Source organism: Urocitellus parryii, chromosome 6, assembly GCF_045843805.1.
Source record: "Urocitellus parryii isolate mUroPar1 chromosome 6, mUroPar1.hap1, whole genome shotgun sequence".
In the NCBI taxonomy this organism is placed as follows: Eukaryota; Metazoa; Chordata; class Mammalia; order Rodentia; family Sciuridae; genus Urocitellus; species Urocitellus parryii.
In genome coordinates, this window is record NC_135536.1 from 122,838,843 (window position 1) to 122,852,893 (window position 14,051).

The 14,051-nt window shown below is 44.0% G+C and overlaps 1 protein-coding gene across 1 annotated transcript in view; it reads left to right on the forward strand.

Moving 5' to 3' along the window:
• Oca2 (OCA2 melanosomal transmembrane protein) overlaps positions 1–14,051 on the forward strand; it is a 364,563-nt gene that overhangs the window by 110,858 nt on the left and 239,654 nt on the right. Inside the window, exons 6-8 of the mRNA XM_077799930.1 lie at positions 5,672–5,832; positions 8,252–8,334; positions 10,109–10,262. Coding sequence (XP_077656056.1) covers positions 5,672–5,832; positions 8,252–8,334; positions 10,109–10,262 — 398 coding nt within the window. The remainder of the gene's footprint in view (positions 1–5,671; positions 5,833–8,251; positions 8,335–10,108; positions 10,263–14,051) is intronic.

Consider the following 14,051-nt stretch of genomic DNA (forward strand, 5'->3'; position numbering starts at 1 on the left):
GGTTTTAGGTTCCATGGAGGTCTAGGATTGTACCCCCCATACACAAGGGCGATTATTTCCCCCCTTTTAAGGAATCAATTCATTTAAAGAAATAAATGGCAAGTTTTTTTTTTTTCAACTGTAGTGTCTTTGAATTTTAACCTTTGAAAACTGAAATTTTAGGAAATTGGGTCATTTCCTCAAAGTCAGTTGCAGTCTGCCGCATAGTTTTGTTTTCTTAAGTCCTTCTGGGGAGTCTCCCTCATCTTCCCAGGAGACCCTCTCTCTGAGCCAAGTGATTCACACACAGAAGGTAGCAGCAGCCCTCTGGAAAGGCCTGAACTCAAGGTCCTTAGATGAGCCCAGGAGCATGGTCCATGTGCATCCTTCTGTCTCAAAAACCAGAAGGGCCCAGTCCACCTGCCCCAGGACAGAGTCACTCTGATGCCCAACTGAGCACTTCCTCTTGTCTTTGTATTTCCTTTAAAGTCACTTTAAAATTGTGACTTGACTTTTGTCTAAGAAGTGTCTTTCTGAGAGAGAACTGAAGAGCTCTAGGATTTTGATAAACTTGTTTCTCATTCTTCTTCCTTTACCTCCCTTCCACCTCTATGGCTGGAAAAAAAAAACAAACACTAAGACTTCTTCCTTCTTTTCCCTGGCTCTGCGGGGGGCCTTCTCAAAGTCCTGGCTTCATGGTGGCCCCTGGGATATGGATGTTGCCCTCCCTCTGGGTGGTTTCACTTCAGGTAGTTACCACCTGCAGAGAACCTGCTGGGAGGGGCTTGATCCTGATCAGACATTGTTCAGTGAGACACAGGTCGGGGGTGGGGTGGGGAGGTGTTGAGGGAGTCTGGTGATTGGACACTTTCAATACTCTGCCTGGGCAGCCTGGTGAACACCAACACCGACAACCTTATCAGTCAGTACATAGGTTAGGTAAGCACAGCAGATTTGCACAAGGAGATGGGTCCTAACAACAAAAAATGCCGTCTGTCCATCCCACCCATCTGCAGTGTATCACTTTTTTCTAAAGCATTTTGGTAAAGTTTCTTCCTGAGAAGTCAAATGTGCCAGGCCCTGCTCAGGATTCAGTGACCCGTCTATTCCAATGAGCCCTTCTTTCTGGTCAGCAGGAGTGATCAGGGAGCGCTTTCTTCTGCTCTCCCACTGCCTTGCATGTTTAGATGAAGGGAGAGAGAGGTGGAGGGAGCCTGGCAAGAAGGTGAGTCTGTGGAGCGTCACCTTCTGTGAGGGCCGGTGAGTTCCCTGCTGGCTCCTTGGGAAAATGCATGATTGTCTTATGGATTTCCTAGGGATTTCTTCCTGTGGAAGCTCATGGATCCTCTCCCAAGATCCTGGACTAAGGTTCCACTATAGGGGTTTGTGAAAGCAGTTGTCCTTGGGCCTGCCTGGAGAGGAGCTGGTGCCTTAGACACTGCAGAGGATGCTCCTGGATGCCCCAGAGAGCAAAAAACTGCTGGATTTTAAGAAGGGGCTAGAACCTTTAAGGGTGATTCTCAGGGAAAGTGCATTAAGTGTAGACCTGGGGTAGGAGGTGATTCAGGACTGATGCTGAAAGACCAATGGCAGCATCCTGTGGTTGTCCTTTGAGCAAACAGCCCTGCGCCCTCCCTTTCTGACTGACCTGTGGCTGGCCCCTTGGGTGGGATCTGGAGGAGGTACATGGTAGTGGTGGTGTCTATTGGGATGGGAAGTGCTTTTGGGGAAAGCATCACTTCCCCTGAGTTGGGGAATAATAAAGTTACCATTCCCTGGTGAACTTCTGTCTCCTTGCAACAGTCAGACTGTGTCAGCTCAGTAATTACAGGGTTTATTTTAGAAACCTGTAATTGCAGGCACCTGAAGTTCTTTGTCCCTGAATTGTTGTCTATGCTTGTTATGAGGAAGGTCTGTCAAAGGCGCCTAGGTCATGAGGAAATGAGGAGGCCGGCAAACCTTGACCTGCAGGTCCCTTAGGCTGGCCCTCCTGCCTTCCCTCCCTCCTTCCTCCCTCTTTCCCTTCTGCCTTCCCTCCCTCTCTTCCTTCCTCTAGCCCTCCCTCTCCGATTCCTTCTTCCCTTCTCTCTCCCTTCTTTCTTTCCTTTTTCACCACCACTTCTTCCTTCTTTTTTTCTCATTCCATCTCCCTCCTTCTGTCTTTTACCCCACGTCTGCCTTCCTTCCTTCCTTCCTTCCCCTCTCTTCCCACCCCCACCTCTCTCTCTCTCTCTCTCTCTCTCTCTCTCTCTCTGACTTGTAGCCAGGGTTCTCAGAATGTTAAAGAAACAGTATGCCCAGTGTAGGGGTGTTATTACAATCCTCCCCCTACCCTCCTAGGCTTTCCAATGGGGACCTTGTAAATTAAACTGACAAAAGACAGATTAATAAGAAAAAAAAATATCAAGAGATTAAATATAAAGTATTGGCTTACATGATTATGGAGGCTGAGAAGTCCACAATCTTCCTCTGCAAGCTTGGAGATCCAGGAAAAGCAGTGCTATAGCTTGAGGGCATCAACTTGGAGAGCTGCTGGGATCTATTCCAGTCCACACCTGAAGGCCTGAGAGCCTGGAATGTCTAAGGCAGAACAGTGTCTCATCTCCATCGTCAAGCAGAGAGCAAATCCCCCTCCTCCCCCTTTGGTTCTACTGGGACCCTCATTGAATTTGATAATGCTCACCTGCATTGGGGAGGGCCAGTTCCAATGCCCATCTCAGAAACACCCTCATAGACACCCAGAAATAATGCTTCACCAAACATCTGGGCATGCCGTGGTCTAGCCAAGTTGCCTCCCATGTTAACTATCACAGGGGAAAAAGAGGAACTTGATCAGGTATCGGGGATGGAATGATATCCTACTAGAATTAAGACCAGCAAATCAAGGATGAAGCCAAGATTAAGGCCTAGTGTAGATGAGGGCTCAGATGAGCCAGAGCACAGTTTGGCCAAGAAGGAAATCTTCACCAGGTGTTAACTGAGCTCCACGTTGGATGGCTCTGTAGCAAACTGAAAGGTAAGCCTTTGAGGGCTTTTTAGTTTAGGTGGAAGCGAAGGTCCCTCTTCAGGCTCTCCTGGACTGTTCCATGTCCTGAGGTGGCTCATATCTTCCTCCACACGGTGTGTGGGGCCTCCAGGACTCCTGCCTACTCCACACAGCCAGCAGCAGAGCAGAGCAGAGCAGAAGGGGAAGCACACCAGGGGCTGGGGGAGGGAGCCTCAGTGCTCACAGGAAGATTCACAGAGGGAGTCTTGAGTTAGATCTAGAATGATGGGTTTAGAAAATGGGAAAAGCAGGAAGATTGTAGCTGATGCAGCTGGTGAATGGAGGCGATTTCTCCATTTTCTTTTCTCCTTGCTCCCCGCAGGCTGGGACTCTGGGCTAGTTTCATCAAACTTCCATGATGATGCTGTAAACAAGTATTTATTAACTCAACAAATAGTGATTAGGGACATCTAATGTAATGAGAAGTAAAAAATAAATAAGAAATAATTCTGTCCCTTGAGGAACTAGATCAGTTGGGCAGAAAAATCTAAAACAAACTGCAGTACAGCGTGAATAAACACTTTAATAGCAGAGTTTGCAGTCTGCATTAGAACGTGGGAAGGAGTGGTGGAACCCACTTGGGTTGAGATGCAGAGGTCAAGGACAGACTTAGAGGATGTGGGGCAAAGGCTCTGGTTCAGAGGGAGATGTGGAACTGTGTGTTTGGGATCACAGTGGACAGTTCACTGTAGCTGGAAGACAGTGTGAAAGCTGGACATGAGGGCGGGGCTCAGTCTGGTGGATCCTTTCTGCTGGAACTTCAGAGTGGCCTTTGAGCCCTGAGCATGTGGTGAGCATCCAGAGGATGAGAGGAAAGGAAGGCCTTATGTCCCTTGGGTTTTGTGTGAACTCCATATGGGTGGTTAATTTTAGAGTATTTTAATTAATATTACTTGGTTATCTATCTCCCCAGGAGGGCTTGAGACCCCATGACAAAGGCTTTGCTTATCCATGTCTCTGCTCAAATACCAGAGGAAGAAGCCTGCTGTGCTTCTGATGGTGGCCTCCAGGTGGCACTGTTCCACCTCCTGGTGTCTGCATGGTCTGGAATCTATTTTGTGCTAAGCTATTTGTCCTGCGTCTGCTGTGGGGGAAAGACCAGGACAGGAATAATTTTGAAGTATAGCAGAAGCAGCAGAGTCTCTCGGGCATTTTCTTTGCCCCATGTGTGACTTCCATTTTCCATTTGTCCTTTCTGAGGCTCAAGTAGCTGTAGAGGTGTGTGCAGGGGCTGTCCAGTTGAGGGCTGGGGACAGCTGTCCCTTCTGTTCTCTCACATAGACAACAGGACTGATAAGACACTTTCTTTACTAGAAAGCTTTTGCAATTTTTTTTTTTTAAACAATGCATTTTGCCGGAGGAACAATGAAAAGAATGAACTATTCACCCACCCTCCCCAACACTCAATGCAAATCTTGTAGATACTCTGGCAACAGGGAAGTTCCCCCCCCCCCTGCCTCCCCAGGTCTGCTCTATAAGCTAGCTGTTTCTTTCATTTAAGGAAGAACAAAGGAATTGGCTCATGAATCATCCTAACACCAGTGAGCTTCTGCTAAAAGACTTTGGAGACCTGACATCAAACACATACAATTGTGAAATTTATTTTTCTACCTACAACAGTTTTTTCTTCTGGATCAAGACTGACTGGCTAGAGGTTGTGTAGATTCTCTATCACTTTTAGACACCTTGTTTCCCCCTAGGACCTTGTAGCAAGGGTGAGAGGTTCTAGAGTCAGCCCAGAGCAGGTAGAGGCTGAGGAGCGGGGCTCCTACATTTGTATCACATATACGTGCAAGGTTTTAGGAGCTGCGGGGAAGAGCTGCTGTGGGGCCCTAAGTACCATGGGAGGCTGTGGTAAGGTGGAAGGAGCCTCTTTTTATAACAGTTCGTCCTTGATCAAGAGCCTTTCAGTGTGCTTTGAAGGAATTTCTACCCTCTCACTATTGTGAACATCATTGATTCCATCAATTTCAGATCTCTCTTTCTGTTTTTCTTTTTTTTTGTTCCTTTTGCTTTCTTTCTTTCTGTACTGGTCATTGAGCCTGGGGATGCTCTACCACTAAGCTATATCACTACACTTCTAGCCCTTTTTATTTTAAGACAGTGTTTCGTTAAGTTGCTGAGGCTGGCCTCAAACTTGCCATCCTCCTGCCTCAGACTCCAGAGTAGCTTGGATTACAGTTGTGTGCCACTGCAGAACCCAATTTCAAAATTCTTTACTTTTTGTGATCTCTCATTTGTAGACACATGGACCTGACATCCTAGGATGTGTGTGTAGATTTGGATTAATTCATGTGTTCATTCATGCAGGCATCTGGCCTTCTGCCCACTGTGAGCTCATGAGCTTGGGTAGTTTTATGTTGGCTGCAAAAAATGAAAGCAGAGGTGACAGTCAGTAAGGTCAGAGAGATGCCTCACAGACCTTTCAGCAGAGGGTCCTAAACACAGTGAACGATGCACAACTGGTTGCATGTGTGGGAGAGAGGGGCTGAAGAGATAGGTAGTCAAGAGCATGGGGCCGTGGCAGGAAATGCCCCAGTGTGCACTTCTTTGTGCACTGTCCAAAGAGGACGTGTGTCCAGTGGGTGGTTGGGGGACATTGGACTTCTCCTCTTTGCTTTGCGGTTCACCTTGACGTGCCCTCAGCTGTGAACCTCAGCAGCCGTGCAGACTCCATGCTGCTCCAGGTGGACCTGGCAGGGGCCCTGGAGACTGGTGGGCCAGGTCGTACCGGGAGAGAAGAACATGTCCTGGTAGAGGTGACCCAGACAGATGCACCGGGCTCCAGGCGGCGTCGGCAGCAGCAGGTTATGCTTATGTGTTATTTGAAAGGAATTGTAAAAATCTCATTTCATCTCATTATAAATTAGGTTTCCTCTTGAATGAATTTGATGGAAAGCCATAAGGCAATAGCGCCATTATTAGTCAAGCCATGGACGCTTATCTCCCTCTTTGTTGTTGAAATTCTCCTCCCCGCCACCTTTTTTTTTTTTCTTCTAAATCATTTATAAGCTCTTGCCATTTCAGTAAAATCAGACTTGTGAGTTCTTCCCTCAGAATCATTTTACTGGGCCATTCAGGGAAACATTCTATATTCGAAAGTAGTTTTTGTTGTAAAGCGACACTCAACCTGGGCCTTACCCTATGGTATAGAAGACACGCCAACACCACAGTGGCCTTGTGTCTGTGGGTAATTGCTGAGAGGACACAGGTCCCTGAGCTTCTGCATCTCTACCCGTGGGCCACTGAGCCTGGTCTTCAGCTCACATTCTTTAAAGGCGGTCTACACATAGGAGAGCCAGCAGCAGGGGTGGACATCAAAGGCAGGACACCTCTCTTTGCAGTTTGACTCATCTCCTGAGTGCTGGCTTCAGCGACCCCACTGGATTGTCACAGTGCCTTCTGCACGGAAGTCATATTCCTCGTTCATGGGTTTCCCTTGATATCACCAACCAGTGGGAGAAACCCCTGCCTGTGTCTAGGGCTGTACCCCTCACATTTTCCTGCTGTGCAGAGTGTGGTTCACAGAGCAGAGGCCTAATTATGAACAAGGATGCAATTTCCTGGTCAGTGGCTGGTACAATACAACATTCCAAAGCCGGCTGCGCTGGCCGAGGTCTGAGGACATAACCTTGGTCCTGCACAGTTCACTGGCAAGGGGCTCACTGGTAATGAAAGAGGAGGACACACCTCTGCCAACCCCACATCCATGACCTTTATGCAGAAGAAGGTGGGACAACCTGCTCTCTTTAAAACATTATTTCATAATAATAAATCTGAATTGATACACTATTGATGCATACTTACGGGGCATGATAGTTTGATACATGCGTAACCATGGGTAATGATCAAATCAGGGTATCTCAAATCAGGTATCTCCTCCAACATTTATCATTTCTATGTGTAAGAGAGCTTCAGACTCTTCTAGTTGTTTTGAAATAGATCACAAATTGTTGACTGTAGTTACCCTACGGTGCTATAGAACACTAGAGCTAATTCCTGCTGTCTAGCTGCCTTCTCAGCACATGCATATTTATAACTCAAATTAAATGAGCTATATCAAGCTTCCCTGCACTCACAGGAAGGCGCTTCATAACATGTTGACACTCCCCAAATGCCCACGTACAAATCCAGCTCCAGAAACGCAAAGATCACAAGAGCTTTACTGAAACACTTTTTCCTTGAATATGCTCTTTACGAGCACCCAAATATTTTAAGAGAATTCCTGTTCTTTTATGCATATGCTTCTCTGCTTTGACCAATTTCAGAACTCCTAATTTCAATTTCCTTTGTGATTTGTGTGTAGACTTTAGTCCTCCCAGAGAAAGTTTCCTCTCCTGTCCATCAGGCTGCCCCTCTCCATCTGTCCATGGCACCCTGCTCTGCTGGGGACAAGGATGTGAGGGCAGGTTTGCCTGCCACACACATGGCTCCGTGTCAGGCCTGTTCTGGTGAGGCTCTTGTGACATGGGGTGTGGAGAGTTTTCTGTGGGAGGGTTTGTTGTTTCCAGGTTGCGACCAGGAAGCATTTCTTTGTAAGTTGCCTTGGAGAACTCCAAAGGGTTCTCTAAGTCTTTAATAATCGTGGTGATTTCTTTTACTTATAATAAATCAGTATGGTAGGCCCTTCCTACCCACAAGTTCTACATCCAAGGATTTAACCAAATTGCAGATTGCAAATTTTTGCAAGAAAAATTGTGTCTGTACTGAACATGCACATTTTTTTTCCTTGTGATTATTCCCTAAATGATACAGAGTAACAACTATTTACACAGCATTTACATTGTATAGGTATCATAAGAAATCTAGAGATGATTTTAAGTGTAAGAAGGATGTGTGTAGATTATATGCAAGTACTAAGCCATTTGGGCAAGGAACTTGAGTGTCCACAAATTTTGGCATACTTGGGGTTCCTGGAAACAATCCCCTGCAGAAACGGAGGGAAGACTGTATTTACTTCTATGCTTTTCTTACCTTTGTATACAAATTCTGTATTTGTTCTTCTGTGTTCTTTTTTCTTAATACCCCCTTAATTCCCATATCCATATAACCTGGACAAGCTCCTAATGTTAAGGATGCAGGAATTCATATTAAAAAATGGTCTTCTATTATTCTCTTCCTCTTTTACTTATTTTAAATAAAGACCTACACTGAATGGAACCAGATATCCCAGATGAGATTTCAAGTGAAAAGTCTTACCACAATTTTATGTTTTGGCTTTTACAGGTCACTCACAATTGGACGGTAGTTTTAAATCCCAGAAGAAGTGAGCATTCAGTGGTGAGCAGGACCTTTGAGATACTGAACAGGTGGGTCCTCAGGCGAGACAGGCCTTGAGCAGACGGTCTCACTGTCTTGTCTTTTTTTTGTTGGTGTAACAGAATACCCGAGACTGGGCCATTGATGAAGATTGGAAGTTTAATTGGCTTACTGTTCTGGAGGCTGGGAAGTCCAAGATCCTGGTGCCAACATTTGCTTGGCATCTTAAGGATTTGCTACCTGGTGACATAGTGGAGGCCATCCCATGGAGAGACAAAGCAAGTGTGCTTGCTCAGGTCTCTTTCTCTCCTTCTAAAGCCACTATTGTCATCCACTCTGCCTTCCTGACCTCACCTAAGCCTAATAATGTCCCAAAGGCATTACCTCCCAATTCTATCCTCATATGAATTTGAGAATTAAGTTTCTTTTGGGGGAATGTATTCAATCGTAGTACTTGCCTATAAGTTTGATTTCTAGGACACCAGACTTTGGCACAAATAGCAATAGATGTGTCGTGTGGTTTGGATGTGGTGCTCACGCAGTGTAGAAAGTGAATACAAAGACTGCCTGAGGACTCTCCTCTTGGCTTCCAGAGGCCACCTTCTTGCTGGGTCCTGCTGGGTCATCCCTTTGTGTGTCTTTGTCTCTTCTCATAGGGACACCAATCCTACTGGATGAGGACCCACCTAAGTGACTCCTTTAACCTTTATTACCTCTTTGAAGACCCTACCTTGAGTACAGTCACATTCGGAGGTGCTGGGGGTTAGGAATTCAACATGTGAATTTGGGGGGGGATGCGATTAGACTCATAAAAGTTATTGACTGACCTTTAAAAAGTGCTTCAGCTGCATGCGTTTACTGGCAAATACCATAATATGTGGTATTTTGCTAGAGCAAAACAAGGGAAAAGAAAGGCAGGGGACACGGTGAAAAAGGAAAGGAGATCAGTGGAATGAAGGAGGAGGGTTGAGGGTGAGGGAGGGATGGCAACGGGGAGGAACAGTGGAATGAGGCTGATCAAATTACACTGTGTGCTTGTGCATTCACCTATACCCTGGTGCGTTCCACCTTTACGTATCTGTAAAATACCAATGTATAAAAACAATAAATAGATGGGGGAAGACCAGTGGAAATAGCAGAGGGAGAACAGGCAGTGGGGAAGGAGATACTGGGGACAGAAATGGAGCAAATTATATTTCATGCTTGTGTGGTTACATCGACAGGAACCCCACTGTCATGTATAGCTATAAAGCACTCATAGAAACACACACAAAAAGAAAATATCTTCATCATCACTAAAGGGGAAAAAAGTGCTTCAGCTTCAGCATGCTACAAACTTCTGATTTTTCACCGCCTTCTTGTTTGTGGCGCTTTATCCCACAATCAGAGACTGAAGTCTAAAGAGTTGGTTTTGCTGTTTGTTAGCAGACAGATCAGCCATATGCTGGTGAGGAAGATGAGCCGAAGCTAAAATAGCTGTGCAGGCCCCTGCTTTCAGTCTAGGGTCAGAGTAGCACCTGCAGGGACACACTGAGGATGGGGGCCAGGGAGCCTTCATTTTTTGGGTCTTTTTGGCCATAGAAGGGCTGCATGCTGCACCTCATGATGCTGACCATGATGCTCGGTGCTCTTCCATCTGTGACACCAGGCATTTGGCTGGATCACTCTGAGATCCATTTGGGCTCTGGTTATGACCTGGCTGACTTGGGTTAGAAAGGACACTAAAGGAATTGTTGTTCTGGGGTGTACTGGTAATTTACAACCAACTGTTGACCTAGGATTTGTTTCCCTGGCCAGCTGCAAAGTCTTTGCTTGATTCTGCAGAGAGACTGTTTCCATCAGCATCCGGGCCTCCCTCCAGCAGACCCAGGTTGTTCCTCTTTTGCTGGCTCATCAGTACCTTCGGGCAAGTATAGAAGCACAAGTGACCATCGCCGCGGCCATCCTTGCAGGGGTCTACGTGCTCATCATATTTGAGGTAATCATCATGCCTGTTCTGCTTGATTTACTACTGCCCATGATCGGGATATTTTAACTTGTTAGATGCTTTGCTGAGCTCATTCCCGACCACTTCATCTGGAACAGTGTCCATCCTAGAAATTAGCACATCCCTCATTCCACATAGAAAATAGAACAGTAGCAGAGTATTTGCTGAATCTTGGACACTTGAAGTATGCAAGATGAGTTGTGAGGGGACCAGCAAATAGGTACATGAGGAAATGGGATAACATGATTTTCTGATCACTCCAAGTATGACTTTTAGGGGTGACCTTGATCAGACACGTTTTGAACTTCTCTGAGACTCAGAATCTCCATCTGTATGATGGGCATACTACCACCCCCTACATGCTTCAGAGGATGGACACACAGGGGTCATGGAAAACCCACTGGCTGTGCGAGGCAGAATTATTATCTTTCACATGTTATCAATTTGCTAATGGGCATTTTCACAAATGATCTTAAATCCTGCCAATTTGATGTTCCTGGAAAATTATGTGTCTTTATCCTGAATAGCATGAAGTAAAGTACAAACACTTTCTGGTGGGACATGTACATTGTTGACTTAACTGTGACACCAAACATCACAGTAGCACATTGACAGGAATGTTGGTTCAGCGTGTCGGCTGCAAGATGAGTGGCTGATGTGAATCTGAAGAGGCACATCTTAACGAGCCTGGGTCGGGTATGAGAAATTGCTTGGAATTGTCAAGGAGGTGGCCAGCAGCAAGAACAGCCAGGAAAGTTCTGGAACTTTGAGTTTTTTCTTTTTTTTTTCTTTCTTTCTTTTTTTTTTAAACATACCAGAATATACTTTATTTATTTATTTAATATTAGACATTTTATTTTTATTTTTTATTTTTTTAGTTTTATTAAATTTTTTAAATACATGACATGAATTTATATCTTCTGTCATTAAATACATGACAGCAGAGTACATTACAGTTCTTATTACATGAATAGAGCACAGTTTTTCATATCTCTGTATATAGAGTATGTTCATGCCAATTCATGCCTTTATACGTGTACTTTTTTTTTGTATGACAATTCCAACTCTGGGATGGGGACCATTACAATGAACATGCTAAGGGTCACCCTCACCCCTTAGACTCAATCGGGCATTACTGGACAAAAACACGGAGTAGGCGTCCCTGTCCTGAGCTGGAGGAAGCGGCACATTCTCCAGAAGAGGAGTCCTTCTGGAATCTGCCTATTGGCTTTTATAGTTTTTTTCTTTTTAATTGACACATAATAATTGTACATATTTATGGGGTACAGTGTGATAATTCAATACATGTACCCAGTGTGTGATAACCAAATCAGGGTAGGTAGCATTTACATCCGTATCATATTTATGTTTGGGTCCTCCATGGTCCTCTCTTCTAGTTCTTCATTAAATATATAATAGGTGTTGCCAACTATGTCTCTCTACTACATGGTAGAACTCTAGAGCTCATTCCTCTGCGTATCTGTTTTAGTACTCTTTGTTCAACCTCCTGCTATCTCTGTCCCCCATGCCCTTCTCAGCCTCTAATAATCATTATTTCAATCTTTTCTTCTTTGGGACCAACTTTTTAAGCTTCTGCTTGTGCAGTATTTGTATTTCTGAATTTGGTGTATTTCAATTCACATAATGACCTCTGGTTCCATTCATTTTGCTACAATTGACAGGATTTCATTTCTTATGGCCAAATAATATTCCATCATACTTTTTCCATTTCTGATAGACACCTTGGTTGATTCCTTATCTTGGCTATTATAAATAGTGTTGCAATAAACATGGAAGTGCATGCATCTCTTCAATGTAATGATTCATTGTGATATATTTTTACGTGTACATAACATACTTGGATTAATCTCACTCCCCAGTTCTCTTTGCTTACTTCCCTCCCACTGGTCTCCTTCCATTACTCCACTGAGTACCACACTGTCTTGATTACTGCAACTATATCATAATTTTCATTCTGGAGTGAGTTATTCTTCCCACTTATCATTTTCTTCCCCCAAATTGTTCTAGCTATACAGTGGTCTTTGTCTTTCCATATACATGTTAGAATAACCTTATAGTCTACGAGTATGGTTTGTCTCTTGATTTATTTTGGTCTTCTTAGGTTTTTTTTTTTTTTAATTTCATCATACCGATCCTTTACATATTGTGATAAAACTTTATGTCTTTTCTTTTGAGCAATTATAAATGGTATTGAGTATTTATTTTGTTTTCTACTTGTTTTTATCAATCCATGTAAATGCAATCGTTTTTTTTTTTTGTGTGTGTGTGTGTGTGTGTGTGTGTGTTAATATTGTGTCCTGTTATTTTCCTAAACTTACTTTTTAGTCCTTGGGGATTAAAAAAGTAGAATCCTTGATATTTTATATGTAGATAATCATATTACTTATAATGGGGACAGCTTTATTTCTTTCCAATCTGTATCCCTTCAATTTCCTTTTCTTGCTAAGTCACTGTGGCTAGAATGAGAGTGATGAAAATGGACATCTTTGCCTTGTCCCAGGTTGTGAAGGGAAAGCTTTCAGTCTTTCATCTTTAAATATATTAATTTTAGATGTTTTGTAGATTTTTTTATGATACTGAGGAAATTCCTTTCTTTTCCTACTGTACTAAGAGTTTTTACTATAATTGGGTATTGAATTTTGTCATTGCCTTTTCTGCATCAATTGATGTTATCATATGATTTGTCTTCATTAGCTGTTTGGTGTGGGTGACTACATTGATTTATTTCAGAATATTGGACCAGACTTGAATACGTGGAACAATATTTTTTTCTGATGTATGTATTATTAAAATTTTATTGCTGTCATTACTTGCTTTAGTTGCCATATACAGGTTTTGATCTGTTGAATTTCAGGTTAATTTTGTTTCTCTATTTAAAAATTGTCTTCCTTTTTGATACATATGTGATTCACACATATGTTGTTTAGTTTTCAAATCTTAGGAATGTTTCTGTTGTCTTTCTTTGCAGTATTATAGTTTGATTCATTTTTGGTCAGAGCCACTTATTCCACATTCAATTCTTTAAATTTATCAATATTTCATGGTCCAGGTTTATGGTATGTCTTGGTGAGTCTTCTGTGGGCTTAAATAATGTAATTTTCCCTGTTTTAAACACTAGTGTAACTTTCAAGTAGAAATCCTGTATAATTAGACCTTGTTAGTAACAACTCATGAAATACCAACCCTGCCCTTTTGTTGTCTTGTGGCTTGATAGAAGGTGAAGAAGCTTGCAGAGGTATTGGGAGGATAGTGTCTTCTACTTTGTGTTTCTGAAACTCTTATGCTTCCAGAATTCCCTAGAGGTGCCCTCACCGGGGAGGGCCCACATTTTTGGAAGTGGGGAGAGAGGCTGGATGCTGTCACCACATCGATGAACTCTCCTGAAGTGGAGTCAGCATTGCAGCCTTCCTAGGATCTACTCCAGGGGCAGAATTTGCCTTGGATAAAGACTCAGAGGTTCCCTGAAGTCTGGGGGCAGATCTGTCTTCCCAGGGTGGAATGGAGGTCTCTAGACTCTGCAGGCAGGCACCCTAGGCTATCTGCACTTCACTCAGGAGAGTGAGTCTTGGGGTGGCTGCAGACTCACTCCTCCACTCTTCCTATCTGCTGTTGCCATCTGCTTCCCTGACACTGTGCTGCTCCTGCCTGTCTGACTCTCCCACCTCTGACCTGATCCTGCCTCACCTGCTCTGTTACTCTTTCTCACTTACCATGCATATTGTTCAGTGTTGAGTCCCCGTGCCTGGCACAGGGCAGGGC